This window comes from Coccomyxa subellipsoidea, assembly GCF_000258705.1.
Source record: "Coccomyxa subellipsoidea C-169, whole genome shotgun sequence".
Taxonomy (NCBI): domain Eukaryota; kingdom Viridiplantae; phylum Chlorophyta; class Trebouxiophyceae; family Coccomyxaceae; genus Coccomyxa; species Coccomyxa subellipsoidea.
In genome coordinates this window covers 146,143-168,415 of record NW_005178042.1, presented here as the reverse complement: position 1 = coordinate 168,415, position 22,273 = coordinate 146,143, and the positions used below count along the sequence as shown (strand labels likewise).

At 51.9% G+C, this 22,273-nt stretch overlaps 6 protein-coding genes across 6 annotated transcripts; 3 read left to right on the top strand and 3 right to left on the bottom strand.

Annotated features, from left to right (window-relative positions):
- On the bottom strand, positions 1-2,970 carry COCSUDRAFT_11214 (hypothetical protein; the record flags this gene model as incomplete). The annotated part of the gene is given in 9 exon segments (XM_005651551.1): positions 1-105; positions 393-476; positions 834-940; positions 958-959; positions 1,240-1,430; positions 1,748-1,906; positions 2,255-2,416; positions 2,697-2,765; positions 2,890-2,970. 9 exon segments carry the CDS (start codon positions 2,968-2,970, stop codon positions 1-3), a joined length of 960 nt encoding a protein of 319 aa, XP_005651608.1.
- An 828-nt stretch (positions 2,971-3,798) lies between these two features.
- Positions 3,799-5,870, top strand: COCSUDRAFT_26540 (20S proteasome beta subunit D, type 2). The gene is made up of 5 exons (XM_005651550.1): positions 3,799-3,951; positions 4,129-4,268; positions 4,428-4,545; positions 4,997-5,091; positions 5,588-5,870. The coding sequence occupies exons 1-5, from the start codon at positions 3,810-3,812 to the stop codon at positions 5,687-5,689; spliced, it is 597 nt and encodes a 198-aa protein (XP_005651607.1). The 5' UTR covers positions 3,799-3,809; the 3' UTR covers positions 5,690-5,870.
- Positions 5,871-6,863: 993 nt separating this feature from the next.
- On the top strand, positions 6,864-9,005 carry COCSUDRAFT_38832 (hypothetical protein; the record flags this gene model as incomplete). The annotated part of the gene is made up of 4 exons (XM_005651549.1): positions 6,864-6,933; positions 7,572-7,725; positions 8,427-8,536; positions 8,950-9,005. 4 exons carry the CDS (start codon positions 6,864-6,866, stop codon positions 9,003-9,005), a joined length of 390 nt encoding a protein of 129 aa, XP_005651606.1.
- Positions 9,006-10,844: 1,839 nt separating this feature from the next.
- Positions 10,845-16,125, bottom strand: COCSUDRAFT_34675 (hypothetical protein; the record flags this gene model as incomplete). Its single annotated transcript, XM_005651548.1, has 12 exons — positions 10,845-11,068; positions 11,446-11,589; positions 12,035-12,161; positions 12,501-12,596; positions 12,985-13,212; positions 13,572-13,683; positions 13,916-14,007; positions 14,262-14,382; positions 14,617-14,728; positions 15,148-15,314; positions 15,660-15,811; positions 16,051-16,125. The coding sequence occupies 12 exons, from the start codon at positions 16,123-16,125 to the stop codon at positions 10,845-10,847; spliced, it is 1,650 nt and encodes a 549-aa protein (XP_005651605.1).
- Positions 16,126-18,605: 2,480 nt separating this feature from the next.
- On the top strand, positions 18,606-20,864 carry COCSUDRAFT_55086 (hypothetical protein; the record flags this gene model as incomplete). The annotated part of the gene is made up of 7 exons (XM_005651547.1): positions 18,606-18,663; positions 18,772-18,901; positions 19,102-19,246; positions 19,362-19,500; positions 20,035-20,136; positions 20,315-20,459; positions 20,738-20,864. 7 exons carry the CDS (start codon positions 18,606-18,608, stop codon positions 20,862-20,864), a joined length of 846 nt encoding a protein of 281 aa, XP_005651604.1.
- A 308-nt stretch (positions 20,865-21,172) lies between these two features.
- On the bottom strand, positions 21,173-21,950 carry COCSUDRAFT_31912 (hypothetical protein). Its single transcript, XM_005651546.1, has one exon. The coding sequence runs from the start codon at positions 21,871-21,873 to the stop codon at positions 21,583-21,585; it is 291 nt and encodes a 96-aa protein (XP_005651603.1). The 5' UTR covers positions 21,874-21,950; the 3' UTR covers positions 21,173-21,582.
- Between the last annotated feature and the right edge of the window lie 323 nt (positions 21,951-22,273).

Here is a 22,273-nt window from a genome sequence, read left to right as displayed (position 1 = left end):
CTACAGCCCGGCGCTGACTAAGCCGTGCAGCGTGACGAGGCCCACCAGTCGGTCGTCGTCCACCACAGGAAAGAACGTCACTTTTCGCGGTGGCCGCTCCATCTCCTGCGCAGCCCAGAATTGCTTCATCCTTGCCAATTTCAAAGGCAAATACCAAAGCTGTGCTTCAAGCTTGGGATGCAATACTGCGCAGCCTTTCAGACAAATGTATGCATGCAAAAGTAAAACCGGGCATTTTAAAAGGTGCCAGACTGCGCCTATTCTGTGCTGGCATGCATGCATGCCACAGGCCTGGAGGCGCAGCGAATCCTTTGCATTACATGCTATGCAAAGTCTCTTCACAAAGTGCCACACAGGAAGATACGACTGTCGAGGGTGTGAGAAACACCCACCAGCATGGCGTCGATGGCTTTGATGGTGGAGGAGCATGTGCGCGGAGTGGGACACATGACCTCACGCAGCCTCATCTCCGTTACCTGCCAGCCACAACCTCTGTGTCAAGGCAGTGTCTTCATTGTGGTGGTCTCTGATATTAGGGCTGCACTTGAGTTTGACAGAGGAGTGATACTGACAAAGGCACTCATATCATAACCCATTTTATCTGTTCGGCGGCGCGGCGTGGTGAGTAACCATGTACATTGTCTTCGGAATGCAAGGACACTGAAAGCCAGAGTTGCAAACAAGCTGGGCCCAAGGGACGCTGCACACGTGGCAGTCTGAGTGAAGCATGTGGTAATGCACCAAAAGCATTCCCAGCAGAGATGTGGCCCTTCTGCGTGCTCTTGGAGGAATTGACAGAAGTATGTCAGCGGGCAGAGGCGGTGATGAGTCACCTGTCCTCCCCTGCCCTGCAGCGTGCGGCGCAGGTCACCGTCGGTGAAGGTGCCCAGCAGCTGCCCAGAAGCTGGGTCCACCACGAGCAAGCACCCCACCCCCTTCCCTGTCAACTCCTTCAACGACTGCGCACACACCAAAACACCTCGTGTCCACTTTAACAAACTGAAAACAGAAAATCCACTTTAATGTGTACTGTTAACCTCATTTACTAGGTGTTTGCGCCTGCCAAAAGGGCAAGGCACTTTTGCAGCTGATCTGCCGGTGAAGGTTGCCCTTACTTGCTGTTGCATGTTTGAACACTCCAGAAAGCAAGACCCCATCGACCCTAGAGAACATGCTAAAATGAAAGGACAATCACACCAAAGGAGAGGCGTTTTTGCTTGGAAAGATGGAAAGAGTAACGCAAGGTCGATGCGCGCCTCCATGATGAGGGTATCCGGCGCGGCCAGAGGCAGGGCCGGTCCGGTCAGCATGATATCATGCACGCGCAGGATGAGCCGCTTGCCTATTCTGCCCGCCGGGTGATTCATCGCGTACTCCTCCTGAGTCAGCCGCTTGGCCTGTTGCATTTGCAGCACAAGACCCATCAGCACCTCACAATTGGGCATCCCTTGATATTTCCATGCGCACAGTCAGCAGTGAAATGTGCCAAACTCGCGCTGCTAAGAGCTTGAGGCACCCACGGTGCCTTGTCCATATTATCTGCATCACTGGCAATGGGCCTACCATGCGCTCTGGCAAGGAAGCACGCAGACTGACCCCAGACTGTCAACAGGGAAGTTATCACATTACTCAGTGATCGCCACGGGGCCTTGCGCGAATTGGTTGATTCGTCATGATTTGTCATCATTTGTCATTTGAAGGAATCCAAAGAGGCAGCGCCACGCGCCTGCATGAGAGCGATGGCCACGGTGTCCCCAAACACCATCTGCGCGGCCGTAGAAGTTACGGGCGCGAGGTCGAAGGGGCAGAGCTCGCGCTCGAGCGGCAGGTGCACGCACATGTCGCACATGGCCGCCAGCCGGCAGCCCACAACAGACGTCACCGCCACCAGCTTCGCTCCCTTGGCCTGCGCGCACGTCAGAGTGTGTATATCAAACCTACCCGCATGTCTCAAGAGATTGATCATCAAGGTTATCCGCGTTGCATGTGTGGTCTTCTGCCTTTGCTGCTGGCAAGGTGTCAAGGAAGCATTGCCGTAGCATTGCCTGCAAGAGCAGTGAGGCTGCAACTGCCTTGGTCCCAATGAATGGCAGACGCTTGACAAAGGGAATGGGGGGTGCTTGGAGGCTCCCTGTTCCAGGAGCCTGTGCATACTGTGTCAAAAGGTGCCGTGGAAGCCTGCCGCGGTTCAAGATCGTGCAACCATCCAGAGCATTGGTCGTTTTATGCAGCTGTAGGATGGGGGGTTCCCCACCTTTGCGTAGGGGACCAAGCGAAGCAGCTCCTCAGTGGCGCCGGACTTCGACACAATGACCACCAGATCATCTCGGCCCACAATGCCGATGTCGCCATGCAGCGCATCTGTGGGGTTCAGGAACACCGCCTTTGTCCCAGTGGACACCAGCGTCTGGCACACCTGCCGAGACCAGAAAAACCTGGTTGCATCATGTCATTAGTAATATATATGAATGATCGGCGTACCGCAGCCAGAAGGCACAGGGTGTGTCTTGTCAGCATCATCTGCAGCCGTTCTTGAGGTCCGCTGCTTGTGTGCATGTTAACTCTGGGCAGATGCACACGAGCAATGGATGTATTGAAGGTTCCTCAAGTGTAAATATGCATGCGTTGCTCTTCGTCACCTGCTCATCTGCACTCTGGAGGTTTACTGACGCTCACAGTATCGGGCACTTGCGCACCTTCTGTGCGATGAAGCCGCTCTTGCCGATGCCTGTGAACAGGATGGAGCCGCAGCATTCCAGGCATGCCTGTGAAAACAGCAGCAAATGCCACCATTTATGATGGGAGCACTAAGAGATTGCAGCTGGAGAACAGAAGGTCAACGGTGAAGCAGTAGGCAGCTTGACCAGTGGAGGACAGCCGTCCAGTCACCTTGCAGAACGCCTCTATAGGCTCGTACTCCAGTCCGTCGAAAAAGGAATTCAAGAACCTGCAGGACACTAGAGATCTCATGCTGTCCCTCGTCAAAACGCTTACCTTGGATCTGTGAAAGACACTCCGCAGGCAAGTTATAATAGCCTCACAAAGCGATTGGTCGAACTTTCCATCCACCTTTGTTGATCCTTAAAAAGACGCTGGAGCTGTTGCACGGTGATGGGTGCTGCTTCCATCTTCATAGTCTAACGACGCCAACACCTCTTGCGAACAGTCGCTTTCAACGAGCACAAAGGCACTGCTCTGTCATACAAGCAATGTCTAATCTTTGTATCCGTTCCAGCGGCTGCATCCTTAGGCGAAATCGGTAAATCTGTGTCAAGGTTTTCCCGAGTACTACTGACGATGGCCAACAAAGATATAGATCCTGTATCCAAGATTGAATGTGTCCTTTACTCCGGGGTCTACTCAAGCCGTCAGTACGATACGTTCTTCCGCAGGTTCAATTTCGAAGTAGGAAAGGAACATGCGCTCCAATTGGCGAGTTTGCTCGTGGGTTCCACATGGCGCCACGGTGTCACCGGGGCTTTTATTTCCCTGTAAATAATACATTGAACGCAAAACCAAACCCTGACAGGCAACATGCAATGATCGGACTGGACACTCGACCATCAGCGTAATTTGTCTTGTCCACAGCACGTTACGATTGTTGAGGGATTGCATATTGCTACATCCACGTGTATCAGCCAGTCAGAAACGGTCTTCAAAGACTCTTGTGAGAGGTCCTGACTTCTGCAAGGTGGTGAGCACGACAAGAACCTGCATCAAAGTCTATTTGAGGCTCTCCTAGAACGTAAAGTATCCAGAAGCGCCAGGCGGACCAAAATAAAGTGCTCGACTGAACGAGGCTAGCCAAGATGGAGTACCTGATGGGCATCAAGGGAAAGGACTTTGTAGTGGTGGTTGGTGATACCACGGCCGCGCAGCAGATCATCACAATCAAGCACGATGAGGACAAGCTTGTTCCCATCGACAGCCACAAGCTGATGTGCCTTTCAGGTGTATCTCTATTACACCTTAAGTACTTGATGGGCACTTCTGCAGCAATAGGTTTCCACATTCTTAGCAGAGGCGTTTCCTGATGTTCAACATATACAAGCTACGTATGCTAAAAACCGTAAATCCAAGTTGAAGAATATCCCTCAGTTCCAATTATGCCTTTCTTTATGCTTGCAGGGGAGCCTGGTGATCGTGTGCAGTTTTCTGAATTCATCATGGCCAATTCTCGACTGTATGCGCTGCGACACGAACGGGCGCTCACCACCAAGGCAGTGGCGAACTTCACCCGGTCAGAGCTTGCAACTGCGCTCAGAAAGGTAGGTCTGCTCGGTCATGAAGGCCTCCCTTCTTGCCAGCGCTCGCTGCAAGCATCCGCATTGCTTACCTTGCACTCGCTATTTGATGCCAATCAATGAATGCCACGATTAATGCTGTGGGGCAACTCCAAGCTGCGTGCGTGCTTCTTTGTGCTGCAGGGCCCCTACAACACAAACCTGCTCATAGCAGGGTGGGATGAGAAGGCCGGCCCCTCGCTGTACTGGATGGACTACCTGGCAACCATGCACTCCATGAATGTCGCTGGCACTGGATACGGTGCGTGCCTCTATTCCCTCGCCTTGAAGCCTAGAATATCGCATAGCTTTGGCAGCTGTCCTCCCTACCTCCGGGTGCATGAGCCAAGAGGAAAGAATAGGCACTCTTGCTTCCAAGGAAATTCGCACTGGCACACTGTTGGCTGGCGCGGCCCTTGCGACGGATCGCACAGAGTGGGTAACGGCTCTGATCCAACGTGATATGCGCAATGTTCGCCGTGGGCTTGTGCACTGGCTGAGCTGCAGTAGATGCACACCTGTGGTATGCTAAAGACAAGCTCCGGCGGGGTTTGAGAAGAATGAGAATGCTTGAGCCTACCCCAGGCCTTCACACTTTGTGTGCTGGAGCGATAACATTAGAGACATCCGTCTCGGAGGGCCGAAAGAAAGGGAGAAGAATGAGGTGCCAGTTTGGTGCACGTATTTTGATGACAGTCTGTGTGTGCTGGCAGGCTCCTATTTTGTGCTGTCAATGATGGACCGGCTGTGGCGCCCAGACCTGACCCAGGAGGAGGCCGTGGAGCTCATGGAGAAGGGGATCCAAGAGGTGAGGCCCGATGACATTGCAGGAACATCCTGGACCTGCTCAGTCTTTTCACTTAAATAGCATTCTGTGCCTTTTTGGCACCTCGCAGCATTAAATTGTTTCACATTGCAAAAGCAGCTGCTCCTTTTTTATTCAGCAGCACTCCCTGGATCTGTCGGCAGCTCGCAGTGTCATACGGCTTGTTACTGCGCCAATTTGGCAGCTTCCTGTGACTTCCGCCTCTTCCAGCGTCTAGAAAACTGTGGAAGGATATTCCAGCTTTTATGACGCAACCCAGCTGGTGAATTGTCAGGATGACAGGGTGGAGCTGTCATTCTCCCAGATCACAGCTGATGTGGCAGCAAGTTGGTTGAGGGCATGGATTTTGATATCGAGTGACACGCTCGCAGCAAGTGTTACCTGCTCACGGCAACCGTGTTTCTGCCAGCATGGCGCACGTTGGCCTGTGCTGTGATAACAGCGCTGATGACTTGTATATGTGTGTTTTTGCCTGCAGGTGAAGAGGAGGCTTGTGGTGGCTCCGCCCAGCTATGTGATCAAGATAGTGGACAGCGCAGGGATCAGGACAGTCAAGACCATTCGCCCTGAGGCACTGTGAAAGCCCCCACTGCAATTTTGTTGTGCCTTGCACAAGACCGAGCTGCGAAACATGTCATGATTGCCTTGTTTACCTTAGCGCAGCCCAGCAAGTGGACGAGAGCCTTTCGGAAGCACCTCAGCCGTTAAAGTAACATTTATGTCTGAGATGTCTACTGCATGCTACAGCTACGTGCTGCAAGCATTAGTGTGAGCAAGCGCTGCATTGTGTAAGTGTGCCTCAGCAGCCTTAAATGCTGAAAGTGAGAGGGGACTCCTGTGATCGGTCCTGAGGTTGTCTGTCAGAGTTATTGGCCAAGCGGCAGGAGCACTGCTGGCAGGTAGAATATGAAGGGCTCCTGCCTCAGTGAGGCCGGGCTGGAGCTCTATAGCTATACAAAGCCAGTTTAGTGCATGGTCAATTGAGAAGGGAAGGCAAGCCACACTGCAAATCTGCATTTATTGCAAAAATTGGCTCGGAAAATAGGTTGTAGCTATTGGAAGAATGATGGGCCATGGATACTTCATGGAAGAGAGCAATCAGTTCCATGTCAAGTGCCACCGAGGCGGACAAGGAGTCGCTCAAGTTTATGTCAGAACGGGCTGCTATCTCCTTTCACCCCAACATCGCCCTAACACCCACAAACTTCGAAGGATATTACAGTGGACGCGTTGCCTGGCGCTATCACAACCTTGCAATACACGTCTTCCAGGTAACCTAACTCCGCAGACGCCAGATCACGTTCGGCATGCCAGAGCTGATCAAAGCCCCGCTTGACACCTGGCAGGTTCCAGAGCTTTAAGGGGAGCACAGATGGGTTTTTAAAAGCACACGAAAGGTTAAATGATTCGCATTACACTTTTTAGACTCGTGAGTCCTCCACTGGGCGCACGCGTGCCTTGTGGCTCGCAAGGCTCAGGCCAGGTGTTGCGATTACATGTTTGAATTCGGCCTGACCGAAGACCAACCGACTTTGATAGTAGAAATTCGTCTACAGACTAGAGTCAAGTCCCATAGTAGCGCCCAGCACCTTCACGTCAAGTGGGTTAAAGGAGGCCAATTGCATCGAGCCGTTCGAGCAGTGAAGTCTTATGTCATCTTCTGATACCAGAACAAGTAAAAGACAATCACTGTACATTATACATTGGACCCTTGTCTCTTGCAGGAATTTCACGTCCACACCCCAGCAGCTGAGATGGCATCCCTGAAGCTTGCAGTCGCAGCGGTCTTCGTCACCTTGATGGCTGCTGCCATCACTTCTGCCAGTACGCCCCTACGATTGGATCCTGTATCTCAAATCTGGTCTGGGTGTATGCTATCTCATGCCACCACCTATCTTTCTAGAATCCTGTGGACTTAGTGTCTCAGCCTGTCAGCCTTGCAGCTGGGTGTGGAAACCCAAGACCCAAGCCTTTGCACCTAATGGTATCTTGTGCTGTGTAAGAATGAGAGATGGCTACGAGCGCCCAGAGAGGTGCCAAACTAGAGATTGTCTGCATGCAGGCAATTGCTTGAAGATTCTTTTGTCTCTATTCTTCATCTGTCGGTGGATGTTTCAAGATCCCCAGCCCCCTATTTTGCAGCTCAATTTGAGCAGGCCCTATCACATTGGCCCCTTCCCTGTCGCCCCTTTACATTGGGCAGACTGACGATGAGAGGGAGCACAAATACACAGACCGGGATGTGGCATCTTGGCCGGGGCTGGCAGGGCGTGGTATAAATACTGAGCACCGTGCCCACGGTTGATTGGGTCTTGCTTGCATCTGGCGAGTCCATCAAGGGGTAGGACTGTGGCAGCCTTCAACATGTCTGCAGGACGCACCTTGCCACTTTGCAGGAAAAGCATGTGAAAATCACAGTCATAATTCGGTAACCTCAATTCAGCCTCTCTGCTGCTGTGCAGGCGCGGATTGCATTGGAACGGGTCTGTCAATCCAGAACACCTGCTCTGCCTTCACAAACCAGGTCAAGCAACAGACAGCCACCATCAATTCAGCCGAGTGCGCCACTCTGCGGTCCGAGGTGCAGAGCGGCAAGTACGGCACTCCCAGCGCCAGGTACGGATTCAATTTCAAAATAGAGAAAACGGTGCTGACATCAAAGCTGACATAATATGTAAATTCAAAATGCTGTCCAGAGTCCTGCTGGAAGAGATTGCTTGGAACCATCATCCCAAGGATTTAAATCTGATCTGCTGTATGGGACACCGGGAAAGAGGTTCCCTGGAGCCATCATCCCAAAGTTCGAATTTCAAACTGCTGTATGGAGGGCTGCTGAGGGGGCGGCATGGAGCCGTCAGTCCCCGGTTTTGCTAGGGAGATTTACCCAACCCTAAACCCTAAACCCTAAAATATGGGCCGTCCAGCAGCAAAAGCAGCAGTGCCCACATGTCTTCCAACATATGACTCTTATTGTGTCTTCTCCTGAGGCTCTGCAGAACTGATAGGCACGTAACAAATAAAAAGATCGTACTGTAACAGAAACCTTTGTGATAACTAATCGCCCCCACATGCATACATGCAAAAAATTGGCTGTGGCACTGTCATGTTGGGGAGAGGCGCCTTCTTTAGAGCTGGTATTGCTGCAGACACGAAACACAACCACACAATTGAGTTAGTAAGACTTGAAACTGCCTGCGTTAGAGCTCTTGTGTCTTTAGCTTGAAGCCTTCGCAGCGCTGACGTTGCTCTGTGCCTTGATTTTGATCGCTTGATGATTTGATGAAATTGAACTGATGGTGGGGATTTCTGTGGCGCAGTTGCTGCTCGGACTCCAACTCCTTCTTTGGCGGCAACTGCCTCGACCAGAGGTTCATCTACAACCAGGCTGTCGGCCCTGTAGGGTTCACCCCCGACTCCCTCAAGGCCGGTGCGTATATTTTTATGTTTATTATATTCCATGGTGTATTCCAGGGCTCCTCCCTACGGACCCTTGCACCTGCCAGATCTCCTCGAGCTTGCACAACTGAGTTTGCAAAAGTTGAACACGCATGGACTTGGGTTGCCACCCTTCAGTTTTGCTAGGGACCTTCTGCATGCAGCGCAAGAGAGCTGACCTGTCTGACAGCTGCATGCCGATTTTCAAATACCCATCTCACCCTTCAAGGTGGCAGTGGATTGTTGTCAAAGGGGCCCTAAGTTAGAAATCTGCACCGCCGTGCTAACAGCATAGCCAATTGCATCCCGCCTAGTCTCTGCTGCAAGCTTGTCCTGTCGTCTTCCGTCCATCATTTGCTTATTGATGAAAGAAAGTGCGATAAATGACTTGTGATTTGCGCGCAGCTGCGACGGTGTCCGCCATCTCCTGTGGCAACGGCGGCCGCATGGCCCGTTGCTGAGCGCAGATATTTTCTTGTGCGGGGGAGCATGAGATTGGAGCCTGCAATTGCGAGCGCAGTCTCCCAGCTGAATAGCTGACATGGCAGTTCCTCCATGGTGCCACGGCATGAAGGATGTTCTTCGTGTGCTTTTGTGGACCTGTGCATAAATAACAATGCGAGCATGCATGGTAGCACTTGCCAACCTAGCTTGCGTTTGACACGAATCCAAACATTATGACATGAATTGAAAGGCAACTAACTCTTCTTTGCTGACCCCATTGTCAGCACTTGTGACAGATGACAGTTTCATTATTTGGTGACCAGCCAGCGGCTGTCACCCTTTCACAATTATGTAGGAGTCTGCAGAACCCACAAAAGGGATTGGCACTTGCGCTGTTCCTTTTTGTTGGTCTCATCAGACGAGTCTGTTCATATGGTTGCAACTGACTTAGACAGCAGCCATTTTCACTGTCTACAGAGTGTCGTAGAGCCCTGCCTGGTCAGTAATTAGCTACCTGCGGGCCAGACTTGTGCTGCTGTGCAAGTCCGCTCTTATAGCCTTTATTAGGCTGGTACGTATAGATGCAGGCAGTTGCGGAGATCCTGTGAATTCCAACGTTGGAGATGGAATATAGGGCATACTAGTACATAGACAGTTGTCGTTCCTCGTCAAAGACTGAAAGGTCAGGATTGGGACAATGATGCCCTTAAAGAGGATGCTCCATGAGAGTATAATCTTTCCTTCCGCATGCACCTTGGCACAGAATATAAGCTTTATTACATGCTGCATGCATGCATATGCTGAGCTGAAGACCAAGATATATGACTTCATGCATACACAAATTCAACGGAATGAGGAAGGAGGTCGCCCAAGGGCCCGAAAGAGGAGTCCTCACGCTGGGCCCATGCATATGTTTTTACTGGACAAGTCCAGCACCCGCAGGAACGTGCTGTAAGCAGCGTCTGCTTGAGCTTGCACCTCACGATTGTGGGCATAGACTTTCAGGTGAAGTGCCACTGCCTTGTCTGTGTGACATCAGTTCGTGCGCGGGTATATTGGTTGGGTGAATTTATACGCTTAAGCAGCGCACACAACTCATTTCTAGATCTTACAAATGTTGCAACTTATTCACCGATCAATTGCCCCTATCAGTATGCGCCAGCATCTACAGACTCGCTCTAAGATCAAAAGCTCGCCAGTCTACAAACAGCATGCAATGGCTAAGTCAACTTTGAGACGTGCAGGAGAGCCTCCACCTATTTGGCGTTGACCTGAACATATTCTAAACACAAAGCAGTCACTTCGGCTCATTAGCAAAGAAGTTATGGTCAGGCCCGAGCACAGAAACCGACATGACACATCCTGCAACAATCAGAATAAACCAAATTTATTGATCTTCTCGACAAACAGATTGATTTCTTCTGCAATTTTAATTAGCACTACACATAGCAGGCAGCCTTTACTTTGCTGTTTGCAGCGGCCTCACAGCTTGAAATTTGGTGGGACTAGCAACAGCGTTACCAAACCCATGTCAACCCAAACACGAATTTGAATGGCAATCGATGCGCAACAATCAGAATAAGCAATGCACCTGAACAGCTCTAAGATGCGCGCAAGTATGGGCATGTTTATAACTCCCCACACTGATAGGGAACCTGTCTCACAAGGTCCCTGCAGCAGCTGACTCAGACTGCCACGCAATCGACCTTTGAATTCAAATTCAAATTTAAACCAGTAGGCGCGCACAGGGGCGTCCATGAGGGCCTACTTGAAGATCTGCTCGTACCCAGCAGTTCCATTAAAAGTCCATGGTCTTGTGCCAGGCATCCTAGCTCAAATTTGAGTTCAAATTCGAGTCAGTAGGCGCGCACGGGCGCATCCATGAGCGCCCAGTTGAAGATCTGCTCGTACTGCAGAGCCGCACGGTTCCACGACAGATCCGCGGTCATGCCGTTGCGCATTATGGCCTGCCACTCCTCTGGCCGATGCCAGCGAGTCTCCAAGGCTGCGTCCACCGCTCGCAACATTGACCCTGGGTCCGGGGGAGAAAAGGTCCACCCTGTGCCCTTGCCCGACGGCTCTGCGCGGCGTCAGAAAAAAAATATCAAATGCTGCAAGCTGCCAGGCTGATATGAAGTGCCGTTGCATGGGGGTCCAATGCATGCCGTGAGCATACAAGACATCACCGGTTGACTTGTTGAGAGGCGCCTGCAGCAAGGCTCGGTCCCTTTGTCTAGGACGAAGGGTCTAACAAGAACGGCGTCTTTGTCCAGATTGAGATGGGACGTATGCCCGGCCCTTAACACTGCCCACCAGAGCCTGACTACAATGACAAAATTGGCCACACTCTTTGGAGCTGCATTTCAGTCGTGATTAGTGCACCTTGTGCAAGACAGTTCGGATGTTCTCCCTCAGTGCGCGCAATCAGGAAAAGGGACAAAGTAGGGGGCTGCTCACCGCTGGCGTAGGGGGAGTAGTCCTGGATGGTGTCTCGAAGGCCGCCAGTGGCGTGCGCGATGGGGATGGTTCCGTAGCGCATGGCAAACAGCTGATTCAGCCCGCACGGCTCAAACCGCGAGGGCATCAGCAGAATGTCGCAGCCTGCGCACACAAGTGCCAGTTATCTGGGTGTTGTGTTCTTTGAAACAATTCAACAGCCTATGTCCCCGATGGTGCTGCTGCTGATGCTCTGCTGAACAGAGTTACCAATGACACCGTTCTGTTGCTGCATGGCGCAACGAAAACGTGACCATCGGTTCCATGGTCAATTGAAATAGGCAGGTTATTGACCACATGGGTGGGGTTACTGTTGACTCTTGATTTGCAAATGCTGACAGGAAACCCGAACACCATTAGGGCAATTGGCATGGGATGCTTCTATGGGAAGTTTGACACTGCCAGGCTCAAATGAAAGAACGCTGCATATTTACTTGTGGACAGTGCCGCGTGCCCCACACATCAGACGTTGCACCGTGCAAAACCCCACGTCCGAGACCCACGCCAGTCATCCCAACTGACAGAACAGCACTGAGCCATGTGCGCGCACCTGCGATGATGCGGTGGGCCACGGGCACTGAGAAGCCGACCCAGCCGCGGAAGCTGGCCGGATGTTCTGCCTCGGCTGCGCGCATTGCATTCTCGTACTCCGCGTCCCCGCTGCCCAGCATAACAAACTGCGCAGCACCACAAAGTCAAAGTCAAAGTCAAAGTCAAAGTCAAAGTTGAAGTTGCAGCAAGAGGCATGTACAATACACCGGCCGAGCAGAAATGATGGAGACAATATGCACATTATTCTGGTTCTTGTGGCTACTCAATGAGAGGGTAAGAGAGGCAACGGCTTGGCTTGCTGTGAACTACGCAGAGTTTCTGACTGGTCAACAGTTTGTTTATGTGCGCATGCAGCCCTGCTCCACAGGCGTGCAGCCCTTTATCTCCATGATGTGCACCGGTTTCCAACGGCACACACCCAGAATCGAAGCAATGCTCTGGGGCTGGGTGGGACAAAATCCCACCTCGCATCCGCGGGCCGCGAGGCCGGGAACGGCCTCCAGCGCCAGGTCAGGCCCCTTCTGGTGGTCCAACCGCCCAATCCACCCAACCAGCGGCACCTGCCACCCACCAGCACATTGATCACCACAACACCTCGTTCAATGCGTCATCACATCCAGCTGCATCCAACTCCAGGGGTCTCTCAAAAGCAAACCTGTCTTGGACGCTCGTGTCAGCTTCAGGGTATTGAGTTCTATTCACAGCCTCTTGCCGCACAAGCTATGGTTACATGAGCTCACGCGAGGGCCCGCTGCATACTTGTTGAGATGCAAGAAGCCACGGACACAAACGGCCATGCAAGGGGAACTGCGGCGGATGAGTCAGCGGCAATACCAATCCATGGTGGTACTTGAACCGCAGCGAGGCCTTCCACGTGGTGAATCTAGGGTCAAGGGATAAAGGTCAGTGAAAAGGTCATAAAAGATGGGCTCCAACCGAGGCACTCACCTCGTGGTTGACCTTGAAGCCCAGCTCGCGTTGCAGGGCGGCCTTGCAGTCGGCCTTTCCCCTCAGGTCGTTCGCGCAGAAGGGCGCGGGCGTGTGCGCGTCGGTTTGGGGGTCCCATTCGGCGGTGTCGACCCCGTTGGTGATTCCGTTGAGCACGTGCTGTCGCGCCTGCAGCACGCCGTGCAGGCCCCAGCCGCCCTCCGGGGTGGTTATCTCCCACGCGTACCCCTGCGCACCAGGGGTGGTGATGTCAGGGTATTGTGGAGCGCTGAGAGTGGGCCAATGCCTTGCATGAGAGCACTAATGTGGATATGCGCAATATTATATGCGGCCGTGCAATTTAAAACAGGTGAGATCGTGAGCAGCACAGAACCTACAAGAAGGCTGGTTTGATGTCTCCCTGACGGGAGTCCGCAGGCTATTAGGAAAAACCATGGGAGAAATTGCTTCTAACATGAGTAACTTGCCCCTCGCCTGCCCGGCAGAGAGTGTTGTGAGGGGTATGCTTTGTGCTTGCATGCACGCATGCACCCGGCAACAATCCCTGAGCCAATCAATTTTGAAGACAAAAAGGAGCTAAGGGGCACCTGACTGACGGTGACGATGCGGTCGGATGCCACGAGGGCCCCCTTCAGGATGTTGACAGCCGGGCCGTTGATCGAGGCCCAGCTCGGGTACTCCCACGACAGCGGGTCATACCTGCACACATCATTGCTTTTACTTCAAATGTGAAGATACCAACTTATGTGACATTCGGCGGCATGTGTAACTTTCAGGGTACTTCACAGTTCTTCTGCTGCGTAACACAAAGGCAAACAGCTCAAACAACGTGTTGCAGTTACATCATCGAGGTGTTCAGCACAGCGGACTTGCTGGTAAGAGCTGGTGGAAAGGATACTACTGAATAGTGACATCCGGGAGGCACGCGCACCAGTCTTCGGGCAGGCCAAAGTTGCTGAAGGTGGCGGCCGGCTCCACGCCCTGGTGGCTCAGATTGTGAATCGCAAAGATGCACCGCGCATCCTGTCAGCAGATAGATCTCAATCAGCCATGAGGCGGTAAAAGCTCTTCCAGTGACTGTCTGCCCTACCTGCTCACGACTAGTCCAGCATTGTTGCCTTGTGCTTTTTGCACACTCTTGGCCACAAATATCATATCAGCCGCACCACTGAAGGCGAGAGGAATGCTGTATTTTGGGTCATTGGAAATATAGTCATGCCCACAGAAGTGTGGAAGTGGCAAAGTACAAGATTGAGGGGAGAAACAGGAAACAGCACCTTGTAAACGCCGGCTCTGCGGTACTTGCCGGCAATGTAGGAGGGGACCAACCCGGCGTGCCAGTCGTTGGCCACAAAGACCACCTTGTCTCCATAGGGGAACCCAGGCGGCGACCCAGACCTGTGTTGAAAAACCCAAAGCCAGTTTCGAGACCCCTCTCAGAGTATAAATCTCAAAAATCACGCAGCACATTTGTCATGTCAAGTGTGTCGAGATTGGGCTTGCAGCAGGCACGCAAATTGTTCTTTGTTGTCCAAGCAAGCCGTGCAAAGATCAACTGTAGCCAGCTGCGAGCGGTTTTCTGGACTGTGTAATCCATTTTGGCTGGCAGAATGAGTGCACGTATTTTCTCACCTGAAGCCGCCGATGTTGAGCTGCAGGGGGGCCTCGCAGGCGGCCAGGCTCAGCAGCGCGTAGCGAAACTGGTTGTCGCCAAACACGCCATTCTCATCCTGGTATGGGTTGCCTGCACAGGAAGCACAACATCAAGCTCAATGCAAGCAAGAGAGCCAGCGAGGATGAGGATGACAAGATATCAAGGCAGAGAACAGCGCAACGCAGCCTGCATGCATGCTTCTTGCGTATTGAGAGCCCACACTGCAAAGCAGGCCTTTCTCAGCACAAAGCAGATGTTCCAATGGGAGATTGATACCCCAGGGGTTAGGCAATAGAAGGGACCTGTCAAAGCCCAGCACTTCTTTCGCAAAACGTCTGCTTTGCTGGCTTCCCTACAACCAAGCCAGGGCTGGTCCCTTGCCACCCTGTCTTCCGGGCATTTATCAAATGAAGAGCTCATCTGTAGGACAGTGTTCAGGGGTATTGAATGGGGGTCAAAACAAGGGAGTCACAATAGAACAAGACCGGTATTTCAGGGGAATAACACACCGGGCCGGTGGTAGGAGGGGTGGTCGACGAAGACCCAGTCGACGCCGTCGCTGTGTTGGTGGAAGAATGCGACCTCCTGGGTCCCACACGCGCCCATGTCCAGCGGCACTCTGCAGCCGGTGTCAAACGCTCCCGCATACAGCGCATCACTCTTGCCGTTTATGTACCTGCGCGCAACAGTATCTTGTGTCACAAAGTGCACACAGCGGTCGGTACAAATATTGCAAGGGTGTGCAATTTTATAGAGCTTGCCGGCGTGATGACATGCAGGACCAAGGGTGTTTTAAAAAGGACACCATGTACTCAGGTCCTCGCATATATCCTGTGGGTGTTCTCATATGCTGGATGGTCCACACCATAAAGCATCTGTCACTAGGTGTGTTGTGGACCACCAAACATTTGCTTCTGCCTCCCGTATGAAACTCTTGCAGATCCTGAGTGCCTGAAATCTAAGCCAGGAGCCACAGTATGGGCATGTGCGATTTCCAAGCAGGCTCACAGGGGCCCCCCACCTGGGAGCGACTACCATGACTCGGTGGCCACGGGCTGCGAGGGCGATGGGCAGCGAGCCGACCACGTCCCCCAGGCCGCCTGTTTTGGACCAGGGCGCCACCTCAGCGCTGACAAACACTATATCCAAAGGCGTCTCTGCCTGCTCCACCGCCTGCTTTGGCGACCCCTGCCTCCCACTCTGGGCACGCCCCTGCACAAAATTTACTGATATTATTTGTCAATCATTATTACCCAGCTTTAAGGGCCAGGTGCACATAGATACTGTTACTACACTACACGCTCTCCCTGCCAAGACTCAAGGTGCATGGGCGGACAAGCTGCAGGTGAACACGGGAGCAACATAGCAGCAGAAAAGATATACTTTTTGCGCTAAGAACATGCACAATTGACCATGTACGAATCAAATTTGATGAGAGGCACACCCATGGTGTAGCGGCCATTCATGCCATTCCAGCAGGTGTACATTTCCGGACATCACGGACACACGTGCTGACAAGCTCCTTACTTGACATGCACAGTGAGACAAGACAGGTATATAAAGGAGTCCCACTTGCCACTTTCTGCAGAGGCTGCTCACCTCTGTCACTGCAGGGCTGCTTGTTTGTGCAGTGGCGGTGGCTTGGGCTGCTCGCCTCTCATCTGCACGAGTGGGGAACTCAAGGAAGGCCGGTGCAGATGCTGCTTTCGGGCTCGCTGCTGTGCCTGAACTCGGAGACTGCGTGGCTCCAGCTTCAGGTTGAGATGTCAAAGCTGGCTCCGCTGCTCGCGCTTCCAATGCATTTGCATCCGCGCCTACACACCAGCAAGCTTCTTAGCAGGAAAGGAACCTGTCTAATGTAGCTGAAAGACTCCTCATTCGAGCAACACGAAGCGAAGATAGATCCTCTTGAAAGCACGTCGTCAATGAAGATAGGTTGGCAAACCTGCCAGTGAGGCATCAGGGGACAGACAAGCGAAACAACGATGTGCCTTGGTCAGCAATTGCAAAGAACGCGACTTTGGGATTTGTTGATGGGCATAGTAAGGGTTGGAGGTGTGGTATGACAAGGACTGTGGGCTGTAAAAGCTCACCTAAAATATCCTGGCTAGGAGAAGCCTGTTCCGTATCTTCCACCGGTGAATCAATGGGAGCCTGACTCTCTCGCAAATTCAAATTGCGCTCCCTCTCTGCTAGCTGCTGGCGCAAGCGTTCATTCTGTGCCTTCAGACGCTGGAGCTCGATAAGCACAGCCTTTGGATCCGGTTTGGAGTCCAATTTTGTTTTGCTGACCTTGGCAGCTGAGGATGTCCCTGACACTCTGTACGATAGGCTGCTCCGCGTCAGAATTAGTCCCGTCCTGGATGGCATGCGGCAACCAAAAATATGTCTACGAAAGACTGCATCGCTATATCCTGCCATTGGATTTCCCGCTGGGGGTCGCACTACAAAAGGCCACAAGCAATCTGAAGACTTCGATCACGACATCTTCGAATCTTGAGGATTCGACGTTACCTTGCTGGGACTGAGCAAGTCCGGATCAAAGGCACCACAAAAGCGTTTGTGCTCCAGCTGGCAGTGAGTCATCGTAGCGTGATCTGTGTCACGTCAGCTCACCTTCTTAGCACTGTTTCTCGCTGGTTTTTTGACCTTCTGTACGCGCACAGGCCTGTAAAAAGCTGGCTGAACCGATGAAAAATACTGGATCTGGAAGAAAGTCACCTCTGCTGAGGAAATTTCGCTGCCGGCACCAAGTATGTAAAGACAGATGTTATGGTTTCCCTTACTGCTGCGGCGAACAGGGGATAGCATCGAAGAGATCAGAAGAATTAGAGCAGAAAACGTAAGTCCATCTCTCTCGAGAGTGAGAACAGTCTTACTAGCAGTCTAGGTTTGAAATCGTTACATGGTTCTTCCTCGTTCGTTCGCGTTCTTGCAGCTGAGCTGAACGCCATCTCAAATTAGATTCTTTGAGAACTCCATGTCATTCGTGATGGTCTAGTGCACAAGAGCTTGCAATGCCTTATCCGAAAACCAAATGCTGCCAGGCACCAGATCAGGCGCGCGAAAGGCCCTTTTGCTGTCTAACGCAGGCATCCTGAAGGGACACTGTCGATCTGACTGGTATTCCAGGCTCTTCTCTCAGAAGTTCTCTGGCTCGGCAAACTCTAGAACAAATTAGCGATCTGTTTAAGAGCTCTTCTCGATGCGACAGTACTGTGGACTCTACTAGATAAGAAGGAGGTCGTCCCCAATAAGCCAATTTGTCGTTGTCGCTGTCGCTATGTATGTTATTCTGCCTCTGCAGTGGGGGCTCAGCATCTGCTGCCAGCTGTGCTCGTGTCTGCCAGACCCTGGCCAGAGCCATGCGGCCTGTCTTGGCCCTTGCAGACCTTTTTGGGTGTGCTGGCCTTTGTTGGGATGCTGCCAGGGCCAGTTGCATGTTAAGTAAATCATGATGCCTGCCGTTTACTGCCAGAATGGACCACCATTCCTCTGTCAGGTGTGGATGGCAATGATGTTTGGAGTGTTGGATGACGGGATCCACTGTGATTCATGGCACTTCAAAACCAAGCTAAACAAATGCCCCTTCTGAGATAGCTCATTTTCTGCAGATCGCCAGAAGCTGCAGGGAGAGTGTACCGCTTAAGGGTTGCTAACTGAATGGTAGAGTACTTGGTTTTTAATCGATTTGTTCCTGTTGAGCTTCCTCCAGGTAGGCTCTCACATCTCATCATGTCTAGGACTTCCCCGTTTCCCTGCATTTGTTGCAAGCATTGATAGTGACAAGCATTTTCACATCTGCAAGCTAGAGGTGCATGGCAGAGGTCTGTTGATGTCGTGCGCAGATGACCCACGGGTACAATTTTGGAGGAATCTGGCGCATGCAAATCTCAAGGCTGGGCCTGGAGGATACACGGTGATGAGCTTGCAACAGGGCACCTACTTCTTGGGCCTTGAACGGAACATGGCAAAGATCCTGCTGCGGCCCTGCTACACTGAGCTGTGGGATCTGGTGTGCGAAGGTACCTGCATTCTCATGCTATTGTCTTGCTCATGAAAGCCCTGCGCTTGCCGAAGGAAAGGCTGGTGATGTGCATTTGAAGCAGTGAGTACATAGGCCTATCACGCAGGCAAAGAGAGCAACAATTTCATCATCACTGGCACTCCTGGCGCTGGGAAGACCGTCTGGCAGTATTACGTAATGTATCACCTGGCCACAGCGGGTGACACGGCGGTGGTGGACTTCAAGGGCTCCTCACAGTGCATCTGCTTCTCAAGGCGAGCCACAGATGTTGAGGCGGCAGCATGTGGAGTCAATGAGTATATTCTCATGCGTCCGCCGACGACCACATGTGTATTATAGTTAGCACTCTTGTAGAGGGCGTGACAGTGAGGCTTTCTGCTTAGCAGAAATGCGTTTCGTGTCCATCCTAAAGTAAGCGTTGCTGCATGTGGCATAGGGATTCTGTACGTATGGGCCCCTTGACGGCATTTGACAAGGAGCTGCAGCAGAAAACCACTTGGTATTTGGTGGACACCAGGGAACCGGAGGAGGTTGCAGCGAAGACGATCCTCACCTCAAGCCCCAAGAGAGAGATCTTTAAAGTGATGATGACCCCATCCATCTCTCATGTGTTGTCTGGCTGCGTGTGCTTGTGTCGGGCCAAATGTGTGCAGAATGGGAATTGTATCAAGCAAGTACTTGCTTTTTGTGTTGTAGGACTTTGCCAAGGCGGGAGCGGCAACCCTTTACATGCCTGTCTGGAGCTGGTTGGAGCTAGACGCGGGTCGCCACCTACATGAGCTGAGGGAAGACGAGATCTTGCCCCCCTGTATGAGAAGTGGGGCGGGTCAGCGCGGTACGTGCTGCACCTGGCCAGGAATACCTCCCAACAGAGGGACCTGGGGTCGGCCATCGCTAGGGTAGACTTGGATGATATCTTAAAGGCGGTGGGGGATATCGACTCAGCAGATGAGATTAGTGGGGGCTGCCTTGCCTCGTTTACTCCTCCTTGCGCTGACGTCTCCTCAGCCTTACCCCTGCCTGTTTCCCACATGTCGTGTTTTATGCTTCCTGCTGGATAATGGGATGCTGCCTGCTTTGCAGGTGTCACACCGCCTCCTTCACATCAACGTGGCGCCCAATTTCATGTAAACAAACAAGATGTTTGCGTCTGAGTTTGTTGGGCGCAAGCTTGGGGAGAAGTTCTGCAAGGGCACCGCCCTGCCGCTGCAGGTTGACATCTCCCCCTGCTCTAAGGGCGTGCTGCCTTAGATTACTCTGATCTTATTTTCCCACGCTCCATGCATGGACCTCACGCATGCATCTATTGTAATCTCTGCTTTCTGATCTCCTCTTACTTCGATGCAGAGTTTCATCGCAATCACTGCAGGCTGGAAGGAGTTCAATGATGTGTGTGGCAAGTTGTTTGAGCCGCTGGCTCACCGCATCTTAAGGGGGGGTGGCGTCTTCGATGTGTGGGACTTGGAAATGGGTGCGTGCGCCACTCCACCGTTGGATATAATCACCTTATAGTAAATTATTGCCAAGCTTTGCCGTATTATTATTCTGCTTGCTCAAGCCATATCACATTGCACATTGATACCTGGTTGTAATGCTATCAGATTTTGCTTTGGCACGCATCTGCTGAGCTGCTTGTCTTACATTTGTAGGGACACAAACAACCCTGGACCTGCCTCCCTGCACCAGCATTTACACTTTCCATGACCTGAAGGATGTGGCGGACCAGGAGGCGGGGACATATTGCATCCCGTCCAGGTCGGACCAGGCAGCCATCGACAGCATCCAGCAGCCGCAGTATCTCTTTCAGATGACGGTGGCTGATGAATGAACACAGCATCAATGCAACTGGGCTGAGCCATGCACTTGAACAGCTGAGGAAGGACCCCAAAACAGATGCTGAGTTGTTCTTTGCTGTCCCCCCAGACCAATATCCCAGGTGCGTCTGGATCTTTGCTCCTACAGTTGGAGGACATACAGTGGGAAAGAGATGCATGATCAAGCGGCAAAGAGAACCTTGTTTGATCTGAATGAGAGAGTGCATGATATTGTATGTGCTGCTCTCTTGGGCTCAGGTGGCGAAAGAAGCAGGAGTATACCGGGCGGACTGATTTGAAGGTGCTGAGGGCCGTGAAGCAGCGTGTCATCAAAGTGCCGTTGAAAGTGATGGCGCACAGCTTGCGAACCTTCAGGGCGGTGTAAGAATTGCAAAAGGCTTGACGCAATGAAAGAAGTGAGCTGCACATTTTAGAATGTCTGTTTCTTGAGCAACTAGCATCAACGGCAAAATTGCTTGAAGTTTCCCTAAAGGCAAGACTTGATGCTAGATGTGCAATCAGATGAGCATGCCAGATTATGTTGTTGCATATCATAGTATGTGCCATTGCTCACGTTTCACTATGGGCCAATGCACCTCCATGTGCATTGCTTGCAACTTCAACCTGTTGGGCACTTGTACAAGCAACAGGCATGTGTGAAATCATGAACTCAGCCACCACATCAAGTGGTTAGGGTAGAAACCAAATTCCAAATTTACCAAAATTTGTACTTCCAAGTCAACAACTGTACAGTGCATTCCACAGCCGTAAAAATGCCACGAAACTACACTCGTCAAATCAGGACGAGCTCCAGTCAGGCAATTGAAAGGCTGGCCTAATTTATATAGTAGAAGCAACATCATACAGGGCATGTCCTTGCTTGTCAAGCTGACAACACCCGCTTGGAAAAGTGTCCAGTGCACAACGATCACAACAACTTGCTAATCAGTCCACGTGGCAGCGTCTCGTTGTCTTGAGCCCACACAGAGCAAGGCATCAAGCACAGCATGGCGCTGATGTCAGCAAATCTCAGATTGCTGATGTCAGCGCACCGTTCTAAATTTCAATTGCATGTGTTATGCCACAACTCAGACATCTAGCTTTCAAGGCCCCACACACTGAGCACCCTCAACCCCAAATGCTGGCTGTCCCTGAAAGGCCTCACCCCAACACATTATGCAGTGCATCTGCGAGTGAACAACACAGCACCAATAATTACTGTAAGTTTGTGTGTCTGTCTGCCGCAGTCTGAATATCAACAAGGTTGAGTGGCCCTTTGACAAACTGCACTCTGCCAGAATCACTTGCACATTGTCAGCAGCGCTCACGGCAATCCCTTGCAAAGATGTCAGCTTTATAAAATCTATGGGACCCTGGTTTTCAGATGGTGCCATCTGAGACCAGCCCGTGTGCGTACAACGCCCCCTCAAAGGGGTTCAACTTCCAATTACAACACTGTTTACTCTGCCCTCAAGCTCTTTCAAGGATCAGTATTTTTAAGCTCCTCAAGGCCATTTTAGCTAGAGGCCTGATAAAGGACAGGTGTAGGCCAGATCCAGATTGCAGCAGCCTCCCCTGCGACGGCACAATCAAATAACAAGGCTTCTTGTTTCGCGAGCCTTGTAAGGGAAACCAGTGAAGTCCAGTCATCTATAAGGTCCTGAATATGATCTTGTGCTGTGCAAGTGCCTTTAATGTGCAACAAAGCTAATATCTCACTGCTGTCTCGGGTCTCAGATGGCCAAACGCCTCTGAAGCCAAAGCCGGTGTTGTTGCCCCTGGCAAATACTGCAG